The sequence below is a fragment of the Trachurus japonicus genome, chromosome 24 (genome assembly GCF_045865225.1).
Source record: "Trachurus japonicus isolate A0001 chromosome 24, Traja_1.0".
Classification (NCBI taxonomy): Eukaryota; Metazoa; Chordata; class Actinopteri; order Carangiformes; family Carangidae; genus Trachurus; species Trachurus japonicus.
The window spans coordinates 4,119,751-4,144,518 of NC_140930.1; the positions used below are offsets into that span (position 1 = coordinate 4,119,751).

General features: G+C 42.8%; 1 protein-coding gene across 1 annotated transcript in view; it reads right to left on the reverse strand.

Moving 5' to 3' along the window:
- Window positions 1-24,768, reverse strand: part of col12a1b (collagen, type XII, alpha 1b) — a 173,210-nt gene that overhangs the window by 145,878 nt on the left and 2,564 nt on the right. Inside the window, exons 3-12 of the mRNA XM_085770776.1 lie at window positions 22,537-22,653; window positions 19,899-20,046; window positions 17,461-17,507; window positions 15,240-15,503; window positions 14,069-14,233; window positions 12,633-12,806; window positions 11,946-12,236; window positions 11,010-11,612; window positions 7,637-7,915; window positions 6,112-6,387 (exon numbers count right to left, since the gene is read on the reverse strand). Of these exons, the coding sequence (XP_085626902.1) occupies window positions 6,112-6,387; window positions 7,637-7,915; window positions 11,010-11,612; window positions 11,946-12,236; window positions 12,633-12,806; window positions 14,069-14,233; window positions 15,240-15,503; window positions 17,461-17,507; window positions 19,899-20,046; window positions 22,537-22,653 (2,364 nt within the window). The remainder of the gene's footprint in view (window positions 1-6,111; window positions 6,388-7,636; window positions 7,916-11,009; window positions 11,613-11,945; window positions 12,237-12,632; window positions 12,807-14,068; window positions 14,234-15,239; window positions 15,504-17,460; window positions 17,508-19,898; window positions 20,047-22,536; window positions 22,654-24,768) is intronic.

Below are 24,768 nucleotides of genomic sequence, written 5' to 3' on the forward strand. Positions count from 1 at the left end.
TGACCCAATCTGTTCCCTTCCTCCTGTCCATCCTTCCTTCTTTCCTTCCTTTCTCCCTTCCTTCTTCCACAATCCTTTTCCCCTTCCTTCCTTCCTTCCTTGACCTAATCTGTTCCTTCCCTCCATTTTTCTTTCCTTCCTTTTTCCCTTCCTTCTGTCCCTCGTTCCTTCGTTCCCTTCGCCCTGACTTCTTCTTCCTTCCTCTTTTGATCTAATTGACCCAATCTGTTCCGTTCCTCCTGTCCATGGACACACCTTCTCATCCAATGGTTTTTTCTTTATTTTAATCACTTTCTACATTGTAGATTCAAACTGGAGACTTCAAAACTATGAAGGAACACATAGGGAGTTATATTGTAAACACAAAAGTGTTAATTAATACAAGAGTGTTATCTGTCGCCTGACCTAAACCCAGCTGAGATGCTGAGGGTAAAACAACGACAAGGTCTCAGCTCCTCTGGGAACTCCATCAAGACTGTTGGAAAACAGAAACCGTTCCAGGTGACGACCTCATGAAGCTGATGACTGAATCAAGAGTGTCCAAAAGCTGTGTTCAATGGCCTCTCTATACTGTGCGATTTCAGCACTTTTATAAGACTATTGCATGACACACTATGCGACATGGATCTAATAATCTTTGGTACAACGTCAAGTTTGACGTGTGCAGATTGTATGATGATCTTCTGCGACAGTAAAAGGGAACAGTTACACTTTTCCAGACTAGACAACATGAACTATTCTTTTTTTTTTTTTTTATTGAATGACTATTTACATGAAAATCATTGCTCATCCTTATCCCACCATCAGAATTTAATTGCAGGTTTAATTGTCTTTGGTCGCAAGACGCTGAAGACGGCCGTCCTAGAACCTGTCTCACAGTGCGACATAAGACGGCCGATTTAGAGCCACGACCAAAGATTTTGCCACAATTCTCCTACAATGGTCGTCTTTCGTCTGCGACGGCCCAAAATCACACAGTGTGTACCGGGCATAAAGCAAAAGGTGGATACTTCAAAAAATCTAAAATGTATAAAATACAAAACATATTCTGCTTTGTGAAACACTTTTTTGTTCACTACATCATTCCTTATGTGTTCCTTCATAGTTTTGATGTCTTCAGTTTCCATCTACAGTGTAGAAAGAAGAAGTTGTGTCCAAACAAACCACAGTTTGGACAGAACAACGTTGGTATCGATGTTAGCGTCGGACAACAAATGCATTATTCTACTGCTGATGGAAGGAATTAACATTGGCGGCGTTGGCAGCACAAACTTCTAGTACGCAATTCATACTGTACAAAAACATTGTGCATACACAGCCATTGGCAACATCATGCTGTCACTGATATGGACCAATGTCAGCCCCCAGGGAAGCTCAGTGGCGCCTCTGACCCAAACTAAGAGCAGATTTCCATCGCCAACAAGAAATCCCATCTTAAAATAATACACCGACCTATTTCAGTGTTTGCCATGTGCACTTTTTTTTTTTTATGGGCATCAACTGGTCTGAAAAAAAGGCAGTTTATCTGGAACTAGCCTACTCATTCCTCTACACCTATCAGCCGTTTGGAGTCACAGCTGATTCAGACAGATGTTATACTCAGAGGCCATTTGTACTAAAGACAAACTGAACTATCCCTTCAGGCTCAGGTGTGGTGTATTGTCTTGATCCAGCAGAGACCTCCTGCTGTCATCAAAGCCCAGCGTGTGTCCTGACCTACTGATGCAAAAGCATGAGCTCAGATAAACCGATCCTGATGAGGACGATGGACCCATGCAGACTGAGCCTCCTCTTCCCTCTCTCCTTCTCTTTGTTTATTATTCCTCTCCTGGAACAATAATCTCGACCTCCCGACTGTTCAAACTTAGAATCACTTCTAACATTTCTGCTCTGCAGTGAAAAAGAAAAGTCGTGTTCAAACACAGACCGAGTATGAAAGTGTTTGCCTGCCTGGTTTGTTTTCAGAGCGGCTTCTGATGATTTGGTCTCCGTCCAGGATTTAGTCACAGCAATTAAAGGGAAAAACCTCAAACATTAGCTGTGGTTGGGCTTTTTTTTGTTAGCCACTAAGTCATAATAGAGAAAAAAGAAGTGAAAAACATAATCACTTAATCATGGAGGATCAGTGTGCCGTGGCCCGGAGCCAGAGCCGACGGAGGAACGACGTCCAGCTTTAGATGACTGTTTGTTTTACACCTCAGCATGAGCTGCACAGACGGAAATCAACCCACCGCCAGCGGGATGTGTGTATTTACTCACCGTATCTTTCTGCTAAACACATGCATCACTTATATTAAAAGGTCTAAAATTAGATCCAGTCATTTGGAAAACCTCGACCATAATTCTCAGCCTCATATTTAACCCTCCTGTTGTCCTCCTGGGTCAAGGAAGGAAGGACAAAGGGAAAGATGGGAGGAAAGAAGGAAGGGGAAAAGGAAGGAAAGATAGATGGAGGGAGGGAACAGATTGGGTCAAAAAAGAAGGAAGAAGAAAGGACAAAGGGAAGGAAGGAAGGGAGGAAAGAAGGATTGTGGAAAGAAGGAAGGGAAAGGGGAAGGAAAAAAGATGGAGGAAGAGAACAGATTTGTTCAAGGAAGGAAGAAGGGAAAGAAGGAACGAAGGAAGGAAGGAAGGAAGGAAAGAAGGAAGGAAAGATGAAGGGATAGAAGGAAGGAAGGCAGGAAGGACAAAGGGAAAGAAGGGAGGAAGGAAGGAAGGACAAAGGGAAAGATGAGAAGAAAGAAGGAAGGGGAAAATGAAGGAAAGATAGATGGAGGGAGGGAACAGATTGGGTCAATTGGGTCAAAAAGGAGGGAAGAAGGAAGGAAAAAGGGAAGGAAGGAAGGGAGGGAGGCAAAAAGGAATGTGGAAAGAAGGAAGGGAAAAGGGAAGGAAAGAAAGATGGAGGGAGAGAACAGATTTGTTCAAGGAAGGAAGAAGGGAAAGAAAGATGGAGAGAGGGAACAGACCAGTTCGATTGGATCAAAAGAGGAAGGAAGAAGAAGTAAGGACGAAGGGAAGGAAGGAAGGAAGGAAAGAAGGAAGGGAAAAAGGATTGTGGAAAGAAGGAAGGGAGAAAGGAAGGAAAGAAGGAAGGATGGAGGAAGGGAACAGAAGGACAACAGGAGGGTTAAACATTTCAAACCTAAATGAACCAGGGCCTCGTGTGGTTTTAAGCTACATGAACTGTTTTGGTGCAGCTCATTGGTTGAGAACACACGTCACTGTAAACAAGCAGCTGAGGTGATGAGCCACTTTTACAGTGGAGCTAAATAAAGAACTCCTTTCTGCTCCTAAACTGAGAGTTTTGAAGAATTGATCCAGTTCATCCAGCGACACCTGGACGATGAGAAAATATTTTGTCTGCTGCAGATACAAAACGATTTTCAGCTTTTATTTCCTGATGAAAACAAAAGACAGAGGCCAGCCCAGAAGTGACACATTTTCTGTCCTTCTTTAGTTTTTTTCTGTCTCTACACTGACTTATCATCATCTGGTATTTGAGGTTCAAACTCCTGGAGTCGCTCGCTGTATAGTTTTATTCCATCAGAGGCTCAAACTAAAAACTGGGGCTGTGTGTTATATAACCAAATATTCCTGCCCAAAAAAAAAAAAGTTCATATCTGTGGCCTTGAGATTCCATGACTGGGCTTGTGGCCTCGTAATCAGCCATTACATCCTGGACTGGATAGAAACTGGATGAAACACACACACACAGACACACACACTTTCTGTTTTTCTCTCTCGGAGACGATTTCCTTGACCAAGACAGTAAACTGAACTCCCAGCCTGTGGAGCTCCACAGTAGGAAAGTGTGTTTGTGCTGGGCAGCTACCAGGATATGAATAATGGCAAGAAGCTAGAAAGTGAAGTAGGGCATGTTCACACAATCCTCCTTTGAAAAAATAATTGTTAAAATAAAGCAGTGACTCATGTGGCCTGCCTTCACTCCCTGGTGTTAACGCCTACTGCTGATTATTACTGTCAAATGCTTTATTGTTACATCTGCCTGCCTGTGTGTGTGTGTGTGTGTGTGTGTGTTTTTCCTACAGTAGGTATTACTCCAGTGACAGCCGTCTGGATCCCAACACTGATTGATGAAAATGTCATGGATTTAAATTCACTTCTTGTGTGTGTGTTTGAGTTTTTCTTTTCTTTTTTTCCCCCTCTAATACTCGACAGGAAAACTGGAATAAAGAGTAAAGTGATTCTCATGTAACCGTGCGATCGGAGCAGTTTTTTCTTTCTTTTTTTTTTTTAAATCCACAGGACACAGAACTTTGTGGAAAAGACAGCGAAGCTAAAAGGGCAATTCATGCAAAAAGAAGAAGAAAAAAAAAAAAAACCTCAAGGCATTGCATCAATTCATAGTTTAGAGGTAAAGTCATGGCACAGTAAACATTGTAATGGGAACAACATTGTCAAGCTGGGATTAATCCTGCCTCTTTCTAGAAACCGTCAAAAATACAGGAGTTAAATAAATAATAAAAGCACCTCAGATGACAAGCAGCTGCACTTCAACTACACCGTTTTTTGTTTTTTTTTGGGGGGGGGGGGTCGAAGTCGAAGTGTACACTCCCAACACTGGTTAGAAATGCTGTTGCCATGGCAGCAAGGACGGAGTATATAATTTGTTTATCTCCAGCTGCGTCCGTATAATCACTCCCTGAAAAGGACTGAAGCTAAAAAATCTAAAATCCTCCATGAGATAATCCCGCTTCAAGAATCTGAACTAAAGGTTTCATCATAACGTCACTGTCCAGAGTCTAGAGGGTTGTTAACACACACACAAACCCCCCTACACACACACTTTCCCTCTTCTTCATTGTTTATCACCTTGGAGTACATCTTGACCCACTTCTATTTCCCCGGCCCGTCCTGTTCTGTGCTTCCGTCTGTTTTTCATTCCTTTCCCTGTAAGGCAGGACAGATCTGACGGCCGGCCGCGATGGGTGGCAGGTTGTACTAACACTGCGGGGTTGGGAGTTCACTTTCCACTGGGGTCAAAAATGTGTGGACTGCTGGCAACTCCCAAGCCATTTCTAAAACACAAGCAAAGCGCCAAAGTGCTGCACCGCCGCCGCCGCCGACTAATACAGTCACTGGAGGATGTTAAGAATAAAAGCCCCCATTTATTTCCATCGTGGTGTTTCGTGATGATGACGCAAAAAAATAAAAACGACGGAAACAGAAGGTTTTAGTCATACCATGTCTTCGTGATTAAACGTGCAATTAGCTTTTTATAGTTTTTATTATCCCATAGCACAAACAAAATGATCAGGCAGCGTCTGCAGGCACCTGCTGTGGATCAGAACCTCTGACTCAACCGTTACTTAACCAGGTCCTCCGTCTTTCTGGACTTCAGACCCAAAACCTGATGTAGGAGAAACAGTGGCGTGCACAGGGGGGAAAGTGCCCCCTGGGAGCCAAAACGCGTGCTAAAGTGCCCTCTAGGAGCCAAAACGTGTGCTAAAGTGCCCTCTAGGAGCCAAAACGTGTGCTAAAGTGCCCTCTAGGAGCCAAAACGTGTGCTAAAGTGCCCTCTAGGAGCTAAAACGTGTGCTAAAGTGCCCTCTAGGAGCCAAAACGTGTGCTAAAGTGCCCCCATGGCAGCCAAAACGCATGCTAAAGTGCCCTCTATGAGCCAAAATGTGTGCTAAAGTGTCCTCATGGGGGCAAAAACGCATGCTAAAGTGCCCTCTATGAGCCAAAATGTATGCTAATGTGCCCTCTTCAGTGGCGAGGACGCGTTATATGTGCCCTTTTTTTTCCCTTTTCGCCCCTGCCCTTCAAAAAGTCTGTGCACGCCACTGAGGAGAAAGATCCACCACCTATCAAAGCTTCAAACAAACCGCTGTGTCGATCTGATTCATTAAAACATCTGTTGATCATTAAGTGTTAACCCTTTGAACTCTTGGCTGTTTCATCTCGGTTTGGTTTGGTTTTCACACCCTTGGTTCACAGCTCTACATCACGGCAGGTCTTATGTCATAGCGTTTGTTTAGTGCCATGTCAGGAAGTGAGATCAGGAAGGAGATGTGAATGAGATCTGTGTTCTGGTCGGCTCAGCTCCACGGCCTCTAGAGAGAGTTCATTAAAAGCTGCACTGACCTTCCTTGGTGGTGCCGTCCGTCTGCTGCGGCTCTCCGGGACCGGACTGGTAGTCGGGGGTGACGGTGACCCGGTAGGTGGTTTTGGGCCGAAGCTGCTGGAGCACGATGGTGGTCTCCGGGCCGACGGTGGCGGTCTCCAGCTGCGACCTCTCGTCCCCGACGGGGGCGTAGCTCAGCAGGTAGCGGATGACGCCTCCCGGAGCCGGTTGCCATGACACTCTGAAGCTGTTCGTCGTCTCCTCGGATACGCTCAGGCCTCGCACCGGGCCTCGCTCTGAAACACGTCAGAGGGGTAAAACTTTACCATTAGGTACACACAGTTAGAGTAGTTACTGAGGAACTAATGAAGAACTAATGAGGAACTAATGAGGAACTAATGAGTAGTTACTGTGGAACTAATGAGTAGTTATTGAGGAACTAATGAAGATCTAATGAGGAACTAATGAGTAGTTACTGTGGAACTAATGAGGAACTAATGAAGAACTAATGAGTAGTTATTGAGGAACTAATGAAGATCTAATGAGGAACTAATGAGGAACTAATGAGTAGTTACTGTGGAACTAATGAGGAACTAATGAAGAACTAATGAGTAGTTATTGAGGAACTAATGAAGATCTAATGAGGAACTAATGAGTAGTTAATGAGGAACTAATGAAGAACTAATGAGTAGTTACTGTGGAACTACTGAGGAACTAATGAAGAACTACTGAGGAACTAATGAAGAACTAATGAGGAACTAATGAGTAGTTACTGAGGAACTACCGAAGAACTAATGAGGATCTAATGAGTAGTTACTGAGGAACTACCGAAGAACTAATGAGGAACTAATTTATTTATTTTATTTGGTTCATTTCGGGCATGTCAATTAGTCATCATCATCACACATCATCTCAATCCAATTAATACAATACACAGTGTAGTGTATTGAGTAGTTACTGAGGAACTACCGAAGAACTAATGAGGAACTAATGAGTAGTTACTGAGGAACTAATGAGGAACTAATGAGTAGTTACCGAGGAACTAAGGTACACAAAATTAGAGTAGTTTCTGAGGAACTAATGAGGAATTAATGAGGAACTAATGAGTAGTAACTGAAGAACTAATGAGGAACGAAAGAGGAACTAGTGAAGAACCAATGAGGAACTAATAAGTAGTTACCAAGGAACTAAGGTACACAAAATTACAGTAGTTACTGAGGAATGGTAATGGTAAATGGTTCTAGTTAATGGTCAGTTCTTCAGTAAAATCAAATTACTGAGGAACTAATAAGGAAAGAACTATTACTTGATCATTAGTTGCCCTTTTTGTGTACCCTAAAGTAAAGTGAGACATCAAAATGAGTACCTTATGTACCTTAGTTCCTCAGTAACTGCTCATATGTTACTCATTAGTTCCTTATTAGTTCCTCAGTAACTACTCTAATTTTGTGTAACTTATTGTAAAGTGTTACCGTCAAAGGTTTTAGTTTGCGTGCTCAGCCTAGAGGAACCCAGATAGAGCAGGTTGAGTCTAGATGTCTCTACCTTCTGAAGTGGTCTCAAAGCCGGTGACAGGTAAGCTCTCCCCCTTGTCGTACTGAGCGTAGACGTTGACTTCGTAGCGGGTGAGCGGGTTGAGGTAGGGCAGGAGGCTGGTGAGCGTGTTCCCCGGCACGGACACGGAAACGTAGTGGCCGTCGGCGTCCTGCTCCGGCTTGAACTTGACCAGATAGGACTCGACGTTGTCGGCGTCGATCTCCCACGAGACAATGAAGCTCCGGGGGCCGATGTCGGAGAAGGTCAGGCCCTTGGGTTGGACAAGCTCTGTGGAGAAAAATGGAAAAGTAAGAGGATTAAAATGTGACTGTAATCAAACACAGGCAGATCAAATGAAACCTTGAAATACTCCCTGTCACATTGATTTTGAATCCAACCGTGCATAAACAGATGGAGCCTGTAGAGTAGTACCACTGGCTCTGGTGTGTACATAGCACCACGTTTTCACTTTTCACTTAGCTCACTTTATCTGGCAAGACAAAAAGGCCTGATGAACCTCTGAAGCTTAATTAACTTCTTTCTTTTCCCCCTTCATGTTGGAACATCAAAAGGTCCCTGTGTGTTTGAGCGTCTGTGATGTTACATATGGCTGAGTCGAAGGCAACAGGGACCAATCCAACATTAGATAAGGATAAATATTTAGCAATCAACAACTCAGCAGCACCTCAGCAACAAGAAACCAAAAGTTGAACACAACTGCTGCCTCATCGATGGTCGAAGAGCGGAATCAAAGTCAGACCTCCAATTAAATAACCCTTCTTATGTTCATTTAAACTCAAAAATGTGATATCTTTGCAGGTCTGTTACAGATCGTAGAGCCCACACACACAGTTTGCTGCCGAAGACGTTATTTTCCCATAAGACCGGCACTAAAAGTCTGATTCATTCAGTCTCTGTGGTCTGCAGCTTATCTTCCTGCTTCATACATCGAACAAATGACCTTAAAAAGCAGCTGGCTGACGAGTCTGACACCTGGATGAGCAATCAGCTCTGGTAAGATAGATGGTAAGAAAAATACAAATCCTCCCACGAGGCTCACTGTGCTGAGCTTTTATCATCTTTAAATGTGGTTTTTACTTCGCTTCGCGCAAAGATGAAAAGGGAACGACAGCAGATGAAGAAGTCCGGGGGGTCGGAGGAGATGACCTACGCACCATTTAACAAAGACACACACTCTGACAGCTCCGTGGTCTAAACACACCGTGAGGACGGCTGCTGCTGCTGTGAAACGCTCCACTGTGGAGGCTCTTGGATGGAAGCTGCTCACTTCTCTTTGTTGACATAAAGTCATTATTATATAAGAATTATATAATCAGCAATCAAAGCTGGTATGAGTCAGATTTTTATGCTGGCAGACCTGGGAGCTCCTTCTGGCAAACTCACACAGACTCATTAATTTCTGGCTTTACGTGGCTGAAGCAGCTTTTTAGCAAGTAACTCTTCTGACTTGTTTAAACTTGACTACCAGATGTTGGGGGCTGGCTAATGATTTCAGCACAAAGACAAAGCACCTCAGAGTCCAGATTTTGTTTATGGATACGTGATGGACAAACGCTCCAGACAGAAAGACCGTCTAGTCTAGTCTGGTCTGGTCTGGTCTGGTCTGGTCTGGTCTGGTCTGGACTTGATCCTGGTGTGGTAACAACAATCGAGTCATCTGGAGCTCCAACCAGGTTTTAGCAAATGCAAAGAAATCTCTGAAAAACCACTATTTGACCCAGTTCTAACATTTCCACATGCAGGAACTCTCCCTGGCCTTGGATGATCAAAAGCTGGACATGTGTTTAACACATTGAGGTAAAAGAGGAGGGATTGGCCCCAAAAAAGAGTGCGCTTGGCACGGCGGCGTGAAAGTAATTGTGTGCGTATGGATAAACTGTCTGTACTATTCTTCTAGCTCTCTCCTCCAAAGTGAAGGCTGGTAGAGTTACATCTGAGTGCTGTAGTAATTAATTGTTCAAATGTTGTTCTGATCACTGAACAAAACAACAACTGACAGGTAGAGTTACAACATGTGCTTCAATTAAAAATCTAGATTTTCTTTCCCCCCAAGTCTGTTTTGCTGAGGCCTTGGAGTGATTGAAAACAGTCACCACAGCTCATACTGCATTATACCCATCACTACGTTACAACATCCTCCATGTTTGATGCTGAGGAAACTGTAGTTTAAACTAGTGGCAGCTGAGAAACACGATCAACAAACTTATTTAAGATGGTGTTAAACCCACATCAGATTTTTTTTTTAGCCTGTTAAGTTCTATAGCAAAACAATAAAAACTAGCAAAACATCCTGAAAGCAACACACTCATTGTTTTTGATGCATCCCATGGTACATTTGCAATCATAGCAATCTAGCATGTGCCGCAGATTAACCAAAGCAACTATTAGTGTGAAACCTGCCAAGTCAATCCCACTCCAGAACCAAACCAAAGTGGAAAAGGGCTCCAACTCTTTTCACAAACAATTAAAAATATATGGACGACTGTCAACTCGGAGCTGCTTTATTTAAACTTCAATCATGATGTTTTAAATCTGCTGCAGATGAGTGGTTACTGTGGTGTAAACCAAACAAATGGTGCCGAGTCTCATTTGGGCCAAAGCATGAACCTTCTTTAAAAATCTGTTTCTTTCCTTAAAAAAAAACCCAATTGTTGACAGTCAGAAGCAAAACCATTGACCTCATTTTCACAAACCCTGTCCTGTAATATTTAGGCCACCACAACACAGCAGAGTTCAACAGTTGGGTGCTAAAGAACAGGTCCAATAACATAGTCTTTCAGAAAATGAACAAAGTCCATGGTGACTACGAATTTTTAAACTTGAAGATACGGAGACCATTGGTGGTTCATGAGTTCCATCTCAAGAAGGTGGTAAGAAACAGTCAGAAACTCAATCATATTTCCACTAAACAGAACGGGTCCATGCCTATGTTCCCACAGCCTTATGTTTTTCTCAAAATTAGGCCCTATGTTCCCACTGGACTCTCTCTACATATCTGGACTCTATCTATCTGGCCTGTCTAGCCTCTACCGGGTCTTTTTACTAAACTTAACCAACTCTTTTCTTCATTGCCTAAACCCAACCAATGGTGGGACCAAAGGGCTGTGGGAACATAGGGCCTAATTTTCAGTGACAACAAAAGTTAGAAATGTGGGAACATAAGGCTGTGGGAACATAGGGCCTAATTTTCAGTGACAACAAAAGTTAGAAATGTGGGAACATAGGAATGACCCCAACAGAACCACAGCATAGCATTAGCTTGGAAACTGAAACAACAAATCTGAACAATGCACAGCCATGAATCAACAAAACAAAGCACAGTGTCGTCAGCGTAGAGGAGTAACGTCGTGATCTTACTTACGTCTCTGAAGGATGTTGCGTAGTTCCTGCTCAATCCTCAGGCAGATGGACTGTGTGAGCTCCTTGGAAATTCTCTGGAAGGCATCGAAGTCCTCGACCGTGTACACGTGGGTCTCTGCAGGCGTGTTGGCGATGGCCTCCAGCTCAGATCGTACGGCATCCTTAACGCCAACCGCGAAGATCTCCACGTCGGCGCTCCTCAGCTTGGTGGCCGGGTCCCTGAAGGCGTCGGACGACTTCCCGTCGGTGATGAGGATGGTGACGCGAGGGACGTTGGCTCGCGCTCCTCTGTTGTTCTGGAAGATCTTCTCCTTGACGTAGGTCATGGCCCTGCCGGTGTTGGTGGAGCCTCCTCTGTAGGGGAAAGTCCTCACAGCCTTGACCACGGCGGCCAGGTCGTGGTGGGTGTTCAGGTAGAACTCGGTGTGGGGGTCTCTGCTGTACTGGACCAAGCTGATCTGAACTTTGTCTCGCCCGATGTCAAAGGTGTTCACCAGCACCTCCAGGAAAGCCCTCACTTTGGCGAAGTTGGCCAAACCGATACTGTAGGAGCCGTCGACCAGGAGCACGACGTCAGCTTGAACATCCACTCCAAGAGAGCATTCTAGATGGGCGAAGAAAAAAGTTTTTATCCCTTTGTTTTCTACACCATCTTAAGACTCTGTGGTCGTCATTTAAGGGCTATAATATACTGTGTCTGGTCTAATGGGTGGATTAGACTTAGACTTAAAGTTTGTGTCTCTTTAAGTTCCTTTTTTGTCTCTACTTGTGGTTCTTCTTCATTTCTATGAGGTCATATTTGTCTCGTTGGAGAACATCTGTGTCTGTTTGCGGTCACTTTTCCTCTCATTGGGCTCTATGAATTTCAAACAAGCAATGATAAACAGTCACTTCATCCAGAGGCTTTTGGCCATAAAAGTCACCACTCTGTACTCACCCAGTGACACTTTAACTGGCTGAGTCTTCTCCGTGACCACCACAGCTTCGCTGGGTGCCAGACCCTTCAGGGCAAACAGACTGATCTGGTACTGTGTGTCTGGAGAAAGGTCTCTGACCACCACGGAGGTCTGGGCCACGCCCACGTACAGCTCCTGACGCTTTGCGCCGGCCATCATGGGGATCAGCTGCAGCTTGTACCCAGAAATGTCCCCGATGGAGGGGTCCCAGGAGACGCGTAAGGACTTTGAGGACACCTCTAGGACTTGGAGGTTAGAGGCCGGCTCAATGACTGCAAGAATCAGAATTACAGGATGAGATGATTCACAATTTGAAATGGCCTAAACATACTATATCAGATTTCCATAGATACACTTCCTTCTTTGTTTTATTAAAGACCAACCACGTCATCTTCCAATGTACAAATCAGATTTGACTTTCATAACTGTTAAATATGAAACTAGAAGCTTAGCCTAACAATCTGTGGCGCCGCGCTCTGTCCAAATGTTTCCAGAGTAAACATTTGGAGGTGTAACTTGTCAGTTTCTCAGCTTTGGTTGGAGCTTTGAGGCGTTGGTCTAAAGACTGTTATGTTTGGACAGACTGGGTTTACAGTGGATTTCACCAATATAAAGTCACAGCAGGACCAGATATAACAGATAGAACTGGAGCTTTCACCACATCTCACCTTCTTCTCCGCTGGCGAGGGAGCTGAGCTGATCGTCAACACCGGCGCACACCTGAGTGATGAACTTTTTCTGCACGCTCTTGATCTGGTCGAAGTTGGCGACATTGAGGATGTGGCTTCCGTGAGGCGTGGAGGCCATTAGCTTCATCTCAGCTTCTTCTGCCTTTTGAACTCCTGAGACGGACCAAGACAAAAAACAAACATCAAAGTTAGGTTTAAAATAACACTTTAAAGATGGAAAATGTTCTGTATGACTGATACGCCAGATCAGAGCACTGTGTTTCAGAGATAACAGGTGTATAAAAGTTTATAAAGACGCAAAAAGTGAACCATTTGTTTTCCATGTTAGGATATAAGAAGCTCTCATATTTTTATTCTACTGGAAAGTGTGAGAACGTTGGCAGGAGATATGAGGCTGATGGGAGTCTGGTTTTACGATCATATATCGTTCTGTTACATTTCGCCAGGAGAAGACTGTAACCCTTCTTCAAGGTTCAGTTCAGAAGTACTCAGTAAGGAGGTACTTTACTCAAGTGGTTCCATTTTTTGAGGATTTTCCACAACTTTCAGGATGGAAATATTCAAGCTTTCACACGACGTCATTCCTCTGACAGATGGACTTACTGATCACTTCTCTGATCCAAATTCCTCCATGAGATCAGTAGAGTATTACAGATGATGTTCTCTTTCTGTTTTTCCAATGCCAATACAACTACAGTATATTATACATCAATAATGAGTACTTTCATGGTCACTTTTGCAGTTATTACCTTTGTATCTTACTCATATTTTGAAATAACTGTGCACATTTGCCTTGTGATGTTGCTACTTTTACTGAAACCAAGTCTCTGAACACTTCGTCCACCTCTGAGCACTGATACTTTACACTATTGAAACTCAGAGGAAGTCCAGCTGCTGTGTGGTTGGAGAAAACCCCAGCGCACTCATCCCATTAAAATCTAGTTAAACCCTCGAGAAGCTCCAGAAAAATGATCAGAGGTTGAAGTTTATTTTTCTAAGAGCTGTGGACATTTACGAGGCTGGTCGTCGTGTGTGTTACCAGCTCCTCCTGCAGAACCTTAGGGAGGATACAAAGTGCTTTTTTCTATCAGTGAAAACGTTTTCACTGACTGTAAAAAAAAGATGAGCTGTTATTATTTTTTAACTACCAGCCCACTCAATCCCCATGGTAACAGCCCACTTCTGTTCCCCCATCCATCCTCAGCCCTGTGGAAAGTCTGACAGCGAAGCACCGTGCGTAAACATACATAAAACTTGCTATCACTCGCTCGTAACGTTAATGATGTTGGAATTTCACCTTGTTCCATTATTGTGTCATCGCAGGTTGCCTTTTGTTGTGAACAGCAGTTAAAAGCATTAAATACGGATGGAAAATGTAAGATGTGGAATGTAATAAACTTGTTCTGGCTGCATACCGAGGACAAAGATCTCCACCCCCGAGCTCCTGAGCTGCTTGGCGTAGCTCTCCACTGCGTCCTCAGATGTGCCATCTGTGATGATCACCAGCACTTTGGGAAAGCCCGTCCTGGCGCCGGCCGCCTCGGTGAAAGCGTTTCTCTGGATGAACTTGAGGGCATCGCCTGCAGCGACACCACAGACAGGTTTTAGTCAACTCGGATTAAAGGTTGAAACAATGCAGAGCCAGAGGCCGTCTGTTCACACCGTGTAGGGTTACCACCAACACCTCCGTATCATCATAACCACTACATAGTAACAGGAATGTTATCACCACCACAGACAAATATTGGTTTCTATAGAGGTTTGATTGTATTAATCATAGATTGTAAATCTCCAGTAACGGATAATTGCACTTTATAAAAAACAAAAAGGAACAAATGTGTTAAAATTAAAAGTTATTTAAAGGGATAGTTCAACATTTTGGCAAATTCACCCATTGCCATAATCCCTATAGTCATAGCAGTAGGTTCGTTACCTTTAATTGTCGGTGCAAGCTGTTTTTAGAACGGCGGAGCAGAGCCGTGAGCTGCTCAGAGCTACGCTACGGAGGCTCATGGGATTTCTTGGTTTCCCTCATCAAACTCATCAAATACACAATCCAACAACTCCACAACGCTCTGGTGGACAAGTTGTGACCTGCACATTCACCACGCTATGAGATAATAACACAACGTTACCAGACAGAGTTGTTTTAGAGGGAAATACATGCAAAACCGCTGATGCGCGTTGCCTTCAGGGACAGTTTTTCACCAAACAGTCTCTGCAATTACCTCTAAAACAACTCTGTCTGGTAACGTTGTGTTATTATCTCATAGCGTGGTGAATGTGCAGGTCACAACTTGTCCACCAGAGCGTTGTGGAGTTGTTGGATTGTGTATTTGATGAGTTTGATGAGGGAAACCAAGAAATCCCATGAGCCTCCGTAGCGTAGCTCTGAGCAGCTCACGGCTCTGCTCCACCGTTCTAAAAATAGCTTGCACTGACAAATAAAGTTAACGAAACTACTGCCAAGACTATAGCGATTACGGCAATGGGCCAATTTGCCAAAATGTTGAACTATCCCTTTAAAAGTTCATGTCAGTCCAAATTGAAGAGGAAAATCCAGCAGTGTAATAAAACACAGCGTACCTGTCATGCTGTTTCCTCCCTTGTACGGCAGCGAGCCGATGGCCCTCATCAGCGCCGGTCTGGTCAGGTGTTCCTTCAGGCTGAACTCAGATCTGGCGTCGTCGCTGTACTGGACCACCCCAACGCGGGTTTTGTCCTCGCTGATCTGGAAGGCTCCGGCCACCGAGGAGATGAAGCTGCGGACGAACTTGAAGTTGGGCCGGCCGACGCTCCACGAGCCGTCCACCAGGAACACCAAGTCGGCGATAGCGCTCACAGAGCATTCTGGGAAACGGAAGTGAAAGAAACAAGGAGGTGATGGAGGAAAAGAAGTTAACACAGATGGAAATACATCTTCACCAGGAGGGAGTCAGCATAGCGTCACAGCGTCAGCATATTTAAACGTAATTATTGATTATTTTGAGTTGTTTCAGAGTCCCACATTGAAAGAAATAGATTTTCCAATTCATATCGATCTTCATTTGAAAGATCCAATATCGACTCATAAAATTTCCTGTTTGTCAGTCTCGCACGATACCGGACGAGATCACAGAGGAGCACGCTGCTGTTTACACTGTGTTGTGTCCATTTGGCAAGGCGAGGCAAGGCAATTTTATCTGTATAGCCCGTTTTTTACAAACAGTTTGTCTCAAAGTGCTTTACATGGCATCATAACAACATCCTCTGTCCTTAGACCCTCACATCCACTGAGGAAACATAGAAAACCCTTTTAACAGGGAAAAATCAGAGAAACCTCAGGGTGAGCATTTACTGCTGAAATGTCCACATTGAATAAAGAAATAAAGAAAATGAAGAGTTGCACTGTTCTGTTCTGGAGTTCGTCATGTTAAAGAGATGTGCATGAATGCAACTGCTCTTGGGTCCATTTTTAATGTAAACATTAATATTTCCAATAGTGCAGCAGGTTGGAGAGTTCCATCTTCAATCTGCAGCATTAGTTCTGTGAAAATCTCTTTCACAACCGAGCAAAATTCGTGTTAAAGGGATAGTTCACCCAAAATTCAAATTTCTGGATGGATACCACTTTTCTTCGTCCAAAAAGACACACCAAAAAACATCCAAATACCTCCATAGTGCTCGCCTGTAATGTCCGCCTTGTATTGAAGCCCCGACATGAGAAATTGTTCTGCCGGTCACCGGAAGAGCAGTGAACTGAGACACTGGGAGCTTCCACTACAAACAAGCTTAAAATATAGACTTATTTAATTTTTTTCGGAACAATTTCTCATGTCGGGGCTTCAATACAAGAGGGACATTACAGACGAGCACTATGGAGGTATTTGGATGTTTTAAGGTGTGTCTTTTTGGACGAAGAGAAGTGGTATCCATTCACAACCATTATATGGACAAATACTGCTGCGCGGACCCCGCCGTAACTCAGAGAAGCCACGGAGGACACTGAAACTTCTCCCAGCTCTTAGTCGACATGAGGGTGAGTAGATTAATGAGTGAAATTTGAATTTTGGGTGAACTATCCCTTTAAAACTGAAAAAGATCAAATATAAATCTTGGATTGAATCGAATCGAGTGGGGACCTTGTGAATCAGAATCGAACCGGTCCAGTAAACCAGTAGCTAGATGCCCAGCCCTGGTTCTTCTGGCTGTGAGGTTATATACTGTAGGTAGAGGAGGAGAGAGACTCTCTGCTCTGCTCTGCTTTCGGGGAGTTTCCTCGTGACTTTCCTCTCGTGAAAAAGAAGGAAAAATCAGCACAAGCTCGTCATCCTGCTCAGAGCGGGGCCAGGGCGGCAGCAGCAGCAGCAGCAGCGCTCTTGTAAATCAGCATCTGTAATGGTTTCCACTTCTCTCAGCACTTCAGGGCTGGGCTCGGCCCGGCTCGGCCCGGCTCGGCTCGACTCAACTCAACTCAACTCAACCCGCTCCCCCGAGCTACGACGGCAGCCTCCACCTACAGTACGACCCCCCCTACCCCCCACACCCCCACCCCCAGTGAGCATGTGCAGCTTCCTTCACATTGGCATAATTGGCCGGCAGGGGACCAAAACCGATGACCAAATACTTCAGAGATTTATGGGGGCCTAATTTTGATTATTACTATACAATGGGGTGTTGTGCTTCGCTGCTGAGCTCAGGGCCGATGGACGCCGCCCAGCAGGGAAAACTGGAGAAAACTCCAGAATTAAAAAAAAAAAGTGGAAAAGTCGAGGAGGAACAACGGATGTAAAATCAAAGTTTAAAATAAATGAACAAAGGGACTTACTGACTGAGTCTGTAGAGTCTGGCTTCTTGGATGGTCTGCCACTGCCACTTGATTCAACTGAAACACAGCAGAACAATCATGTCATTAAAAAATAAATAACAGTTTGAGACAATCCAGATACTTTGCAGTGTGTCGAAAGTGTCCTAAATAAAAAATAAAAAACCAACAACCCTATGGACTCATAAAATGTAAAAATTTCTCAGCGTTTGGAACGAGACTTGTCTTTTGATTCCCCCTACAGGAGATTTATTTTCTCCTCTGAAGGTTTCTTGAGCAGCATTTCCTCTCCGCCGATACAACGAACAAACAAAACAAGCTCCCAAATGAAGGAACAGGTTGATGTCATTGTTTCTGACAGATTTCCAGGGAATCTCCGGAGGAGCTCGGGGGGTTTGTCAGGTCATCAGAGCAGCGTGTGGCGCTGCCAAGCAAGTGTCCTCATCAGACTGCAGCCATGACATTAGAGAAGACCTCACTCTCCGCTGGAAATCTGGATCCCTACTCAGCCAGTGATGTATATGTAATGTCATGTTTTTTACTTTTCAACAGGACTGATGTGCTGCAACTGCACTTTCTTATCTTGCCTTGCTATTGGCAGACCGTATTCCCATATTTCTCAAACAATTAAAGCAAGTAAGAAAAATGAATGGAACAGTTTTTTTTACTTTCTTAAAACTTTAATTTTCTAGCGAACCATCGTTTTTTATCTTGAAACCTCCTGGCAGCTGCTGGTCTGCGGGGTCTGGGAAACAATTCACTGAACAGACTTCCCAATAACTTCAATGATTCATAAAAAACAATCATTTTGAAAAAAAAAAAAAACACCTTGTGAAATGATGCTGTTGACGTCTTGTTGCTCATGTGTTTTCATTTGTCTCATTTGAATTTATTTCCCCCTCGCTGATGAAGCCAAGGACTATTTTCCGCACTGTGGACGCTACATTTCCTAACGTGCTGTCGAAGTGTCTATCTAATTTGGTCTTGACAAATACTCATTGAAAAATTCAACAGCTGCCTCAGATACTGAGACAGATACACCTCGGACACAGCAGCAGCTGAGAAAACAATCTCTCACCATCAGGACCATTTTAGAAATTTCTCTGGAGCTTTTCCATAATCTTCATCAGCAGATGGAGTTCACCCAGTTATCATGGAGTCACGTTTTTTTTTTCCAGCCTTGACCTCACATCCTAAAATCCCAACAGTCCCCTTTTCAGTGGACATAAAATATAAAGACGTCCAAAGATTATTTACTTTTAAATTTGACTGAATTATACCTGTCAACTCTCAAACAATGGGGCTTTTTGTCCTCATACTGCAGGAAACACTTCACAGCTGGAGTTAGTCCTGATTGGCTCGCCGAGGCAGAATTACTGTCCTGTCAGGACTTCAGTCAACAGCCTTCACACTTCAGCGTTGCTAAAATGGATGGAATGGAGCTGCTGGGAATACTGTTCCAGTTTCAGACTGTTTCCAAGCTCCAGGATGATATTACAATCCTTCAGAGCAGTGTTTCTCAACCAGGGGCACTCAGACCTCGGACTGGTGCAACTGCAAATGATACTTGAAATGATAAATTATAGATTTCTTGAGTGACCTTTTACAGACATTTATCATTTTACTAAAATAGTGACTGAGCCATCATTATTGCCTAAACTGCAGATGCTAAACTAATTGCCATTTTCCCCAATCCCAAATGTTTATATGGGAAATTATATTTTAATAAGAAGCCACATTTGGATGGTTTTGATTCACTCTCCTTTGTCTTTTTACATTTACTGCATTACTCCGTTACTACAAAGTCAACACTTCCTGTGTTCTTTGAGCGTTTCGGTGGACAGAATTTCTTAACTGGACTTTTATTGTGAAATATCGCACAGGAAAGTAATGTAAAACTGAATAACGTGCAATGTTAAGTGTACAGTGACTTTTTGAAATTGCATATTTGCCTTCAGAACTGTTAGTGAATATGCAATGATGCAATGCTATTTCTGCCCAATTGGTTTGGGACTTTAGGGTTTACTTTTCCCCTAAAAGGTTGAGAACCACAACTTTAGAGCATAGTCTGTAATCTCACATAAACACACAAAATGTCGCTTTATCTCTTGTTGAAACTATAAACCCGGTGATGATCACTTCCTCATTAAACCACATTTATTTGAAAATACTCATCCTGAGCTGCAGTGTAAAAAAAAAAAAAAAGAAGGAAGAGACTGTTCTTGAAGGTTTTCGTTTGTCGTATTTCGTCTTTGGCCTTTAGGTGTTTGAGCAATGAGTTTGGTTTTTCGATTAAAGTAGATCATCAGCATGGTGACTTCCTGCCAAAAACTGACCAGCTGCAGACAAACTTTACAAGGATCTGGTTGGATGTCTGGTGCTAATTTAAACACACACACACACACACACACACACACACACACTAAAAGAGAGAAGGGGACTCACGTGTGATCTGGCCGGTGATGGGTAGACTCTCCTCTGATCCCGCGTACGCAGATATCGTTACGGAATAATCCACATTTGGAGTTAGGTCTGAGATGGAGGTCTTAGTTGCAGATGCAGGCAGAGTAAATTCTTTTGTTGGTTCATCTACAAGAATGCACAAAGTCAGAGGGAAGCCATTAGGAAACTATTGCATTACTTCATTTCTCCAAGAGTCAAAACAGGGCTTCAAAAAAACCAACTTGATTCTTACTATTGACCTGAGGACTGGAAGAGCCGTGTAAACACACAACACTGATTCAATTTAATGAAAACTTTCCGCGTTACTATGAATCGAAACACATTATTCTAACTCCTTAAATACACTTAAATACTTTCCATTAAGTGCACAATTAAAATGCTTCAGCTTCAAATAGTCATGAAATCTTTATGAGATTTCCGCTGCCTGTTGTGAGGGTTTACAGGATTATTTATGTGAAAAGACCCATTTAATGTTTACAAAGCCAATTAAATAACACCTTGTGTCTTCACTTGTGCTCAATGTGACAATTAAAATACTTTCTCTCTGGCTTTTAAGTAACTTTAATTAATTTAATTGAAGGATGGGGAATTGCTTTGTGGTTTAAAGGCAAGGAACCGGAAAAAAATTCAGTGACAAACGAACAGTTAGTTTTCCTTTCAAGCGTTCAAGCATTTAAAGGAACTTTTCTCCCAATTTAGGCTATAAATCTGTATTAACATAGCGCAAACAAACAAAAATGTAAAAGAACTGTGTTGGATCTATTACTACTCATGTCCACACATAGAAAAACATCTGTTTTAGTTTGCAATAACCTGTTCAAGAGTATGAGGGAATGTCCAATTATAAGCTATTAGCCTAGGCTAGGTCATTTAGTGTAGGTTGTTACTGGCAATTTTTTAAAAATATATTGTGGGTTTTGTGAACTGTAAATTTATAGTCTTCTCAGTTTAAACATAGCCTAAAGATTTGTAGTTTTGTCAGGTGACTATAGTTTAGTTAGCATAGCTACATTACAAGTGCACTAAATTAAAATTGCTGTTAACTTTATTTATTTGATTTAGCTAAGAGTTCCTAACAGTAAGCCAATAGTTTTGTCAATTCACTTGTTCAGTTGTCTGTTCTCAAGTTAAAAAAGCAGAGGCTAATGTTGCATTCGAGTAGTATTCAACTAGGAAAAAAGTGCAGTCTAACGCCACCTCATGTTGGAGTTCCCACTCGGAAAGTCAGAGAAAAAAATCTACCCCGACTTCTCCAAGAATCAGCGCCGCACCTTCAATGGTAAAACATTGACTTAACTAAATGAAAAGATGCCAAGCTAGGATTAGTTTTTGGGGTAGGCTAAGTTTTTTGTTTTTGTTTTTTAATTTGGTGAACTAACTGCAAGCTAACGGCCGCTCTGACAGTTAGCTACTTCGTTTTGCTAAGACTACATAACAACTGAACATAGTTAGCTAGTTAGATTAAATAATATGGAAGTTGTTGAATGTTATAGGCAAAGTGCTGTTTGTTAGCCAGTTCAGCTAGTTCAGTGTCAGTCCCGTCTGTAAGCCAGTTCAATGTTAGTCCCGTTTGTAGGCTAGTTCAGCTAGTTCAATGTTAGTCCCGTTTGGAAGCTAGTTCAATGTTAGTCCCGTTTGGAAGCTAGTTCAATTTTAGTCCCGTTTGTAAACTAGTTTGTGTTAGTCTCGTTTAAACTAGTTAAATGTTAATCCCGTTTGTAAAATAGTTCCGTGTTTGTCCTGTTTGTAAATTGGTTCAATGTTAGTTCTGTTTGTAAACTAGTTAAGTGAAACAGGACTAACACTTAGTCCCGTTTGTAAGCTAGTGTGGTGTATTTAGGAGGTAGAAAATACACTACACTAGTTCAATGTTGGTCCAGTTTGTAAGATAGTTTAGTAGTCCCGCTTGTAAGACAGATCCATGTTAGTCCCGATTGTAAACTAGCTCGGTGTTTGTCCCTTTTGTAAGATAGATAAAACATTTTAAACTCATGTAAAAATGTATTTAATATTAATCAGTGAGCTTGTTTATCTTGCTACGACTGTTTATCTGTCACACTTAATACATGTAAACTTGCAAACTACTATTAATTCTGTCAGTTAGTTAGTAATGAGTTCAGCTATGTGACAGTTACATAAGCAGTCATTTGGGTGTGCATATTTTGTAGCATAAATCACACGGTAACTGTCTGAAATATTGTGCTTTACCACTTGGATTTGTCTTGAGACTTGTGTCTTGAGAGCAAACTGTTAAAAGCTTAATTTACTTTGAGTTATGTGTCAGCCGGTATGACAGCTGAGTTTTCCATTGCAGTCATTGTAGCTAAGGTGAGTGGCATGCTGAGCCGCCAGCTGACACAGACTCTTATCCTTACATAATGTTTTTCCCTCTCCTCGCCTGTCAGTTTTATCATTAGAGCTGCCAGAGCCCAAAAGAAAAAAAAAAAAAGTGTGTGTGTGTCTGCACAGATCTTCACATAATTGCGGGCAGTGTCTTGTCTTGCCAGGCAGAGCAGAGCAGAGCAGAGCAGAGTGTTAGAGAGGTTTATGACACCTGTAATGTTACGGCCCGGGCTCAGCAGGACAGAACTCGTAGGTTTGATGAGCGGCACCCACCTGTGTCTGAGGTCACTTGTATTCTGTAGCCCTGTATCCTCGCCTGTGGTCGGCTCCAGAGCATTTGCACTGTGTTCTCATTTAAAATCTTAAACCTCAAATCTGACGGAGGGGGGACTGTGGAGAGAAAGCATCAACACAGTTAATCCTTGCAGCATTAGTTCGGGACGTGAAATGTATTTTTGTATTGTAAATGTTGAATTTATTTTCCCCAACAGTCAACACTTCCAGGGCGAAGTAAAGACAAGTTCACTGTTGGAGCAAAAACAACATAAGAGACAAAATCGGAACCACAGATGTGATGGGGGAAGCCATTTTGGAAGGAGGAGGTGGGGGGATTGGACAAAAAATGACTTTTGTTTGAGCTTGTAGGCCACGGGCCGGTGGCCACAGTCAACAACTCAAAGCAACAACAACACAGTGAGACAACAAACACAACACAACACGACACAACACAACACTACCTTCACACTACAGTTTAGAAACACTTAAGAAAGAAAACAAACAAGGGCGGGAAGATTAAAATATGGATTTTTGGCTGTGACCGGGGGTATTTATCTGTAATCTCTAGTCTAAAGCATTGCAAACATTTACTTTGGGACTCAGACAGACAGGAAATTCAGGTGGAATTCACTTTCTCTGATGCATATGGTCAGATTTGGATGAAAATACTTAAGTTAAGGAAAAAAAACACACCAGATTTCAACTCAAAATTGAAAATCTGGACAATAAGATCACCAGCCATTTAAATAAATGAATAAAAACAAAAGTTTCCCACCCTGTCTACAGAACTAAAAACATGGACCGGCTGACATCTAGTAGCTACACTGTCCATGACCTCAATCCAACTACAATGATGTTGAATTGACAAAACACACAAACACACACACGTGATCAAAGTCTTCAGTGTTGATTATACAATGGATAAAGATCTAATCGATCGCTGCCATCGCCATCATCTCCATCTCCATTGCAAACCTCATAAAAGCCGTACACAGTGTCCTGTACCGTACGTCTTTTTTCCTACTTCCCTTACCCCCAAAAAAATCTGCACCAGAGGTTTTTAAATTATTTCAAATCCAGATCCAAAAAACTTCACAATCATTGTTTTGTTTTGGGATCTGGATCATAATTTAAGAACCACTGGTTGTGGTGTTTGTGCACCAGCAAACGGGGTAAAAGTGAGTAATCACAGAGAGTAAAGGTTCAGATCTTCGTCACTGACATGGAGGATCATGCACATGTACATGAAAAGTTGTTTTTTATTTAACAACTTGGAGCAACGGACAAAAAGTTTTCCATGTACACACAGGGGACCAGAGACTAGTTTCTATAAAAAGTGAATATTTTAAAATGATATTCTTCAGGTTGGGGTTGGAAAACGCCGGCAGTGACCTACCTACAGTACATGAACGCCTAGCTTTCTATGGGTGGATGATTGAGTGAGTAAACTGGCTAGAGGTGCAGATTGAAATCTCGTTAAAAGTCCTGTAATTCAACAAGTTACAGTAGCTTGAACGGGTTCGTTTTAAGGTTGAGTAACATAACAAGTAATAACAGGGCAGAAACACTGACTGACACTTTCTATTAAAAGAGATGGAGTGGTATTAACCTCTAACCCAAACATTCATCATGACACACTGCCCTCGGTTATGTGTCATGATTAATGTGGGTGAAGGAGCGTCATTAACAGGCTCCACTACAGTATCATGATTATTATTATTATAATATAACAGTACGGCCTGTTTCCTAAACTGTAATCTAAACTCCTTCATGTTGGAAAACTCTGCGCCGTCTATTCTTAATCTCTTCATGCTGGAGCAACGTTAACCGTCGCACGTCTGCAATCTGAGCTCGTTTTATTCGACTCTGCAGCTGCACTGAGGTCCAATTACTAAGACAAGCAAGAAAACAAACACATCGCAGCACAGATCATCTAGCTACAGATTAAAGATGAGGAAGTTGTTGTTTTTTTTGTTCTTCTAGACCACCAACCAGATGAGTGAGTGAAGAATATCACAGTAAAATATTGTGGTGAAGCCAGGACTCGGGGGTCGACTCGAGGCTTGACCAGGAGGACGAGGAGGACGAGGAGTTACAGGACGTCAAAAACTGAGGAACCAACCAACCTGGGGAATCAATTCAATTCATCAATTCATGGGCCACGGTGGTGGAGAGGAGGGGGCGGGTGGGGCAGGGGGGGGCTGCTGCGTCTGTTTCCAAATGGGGTCT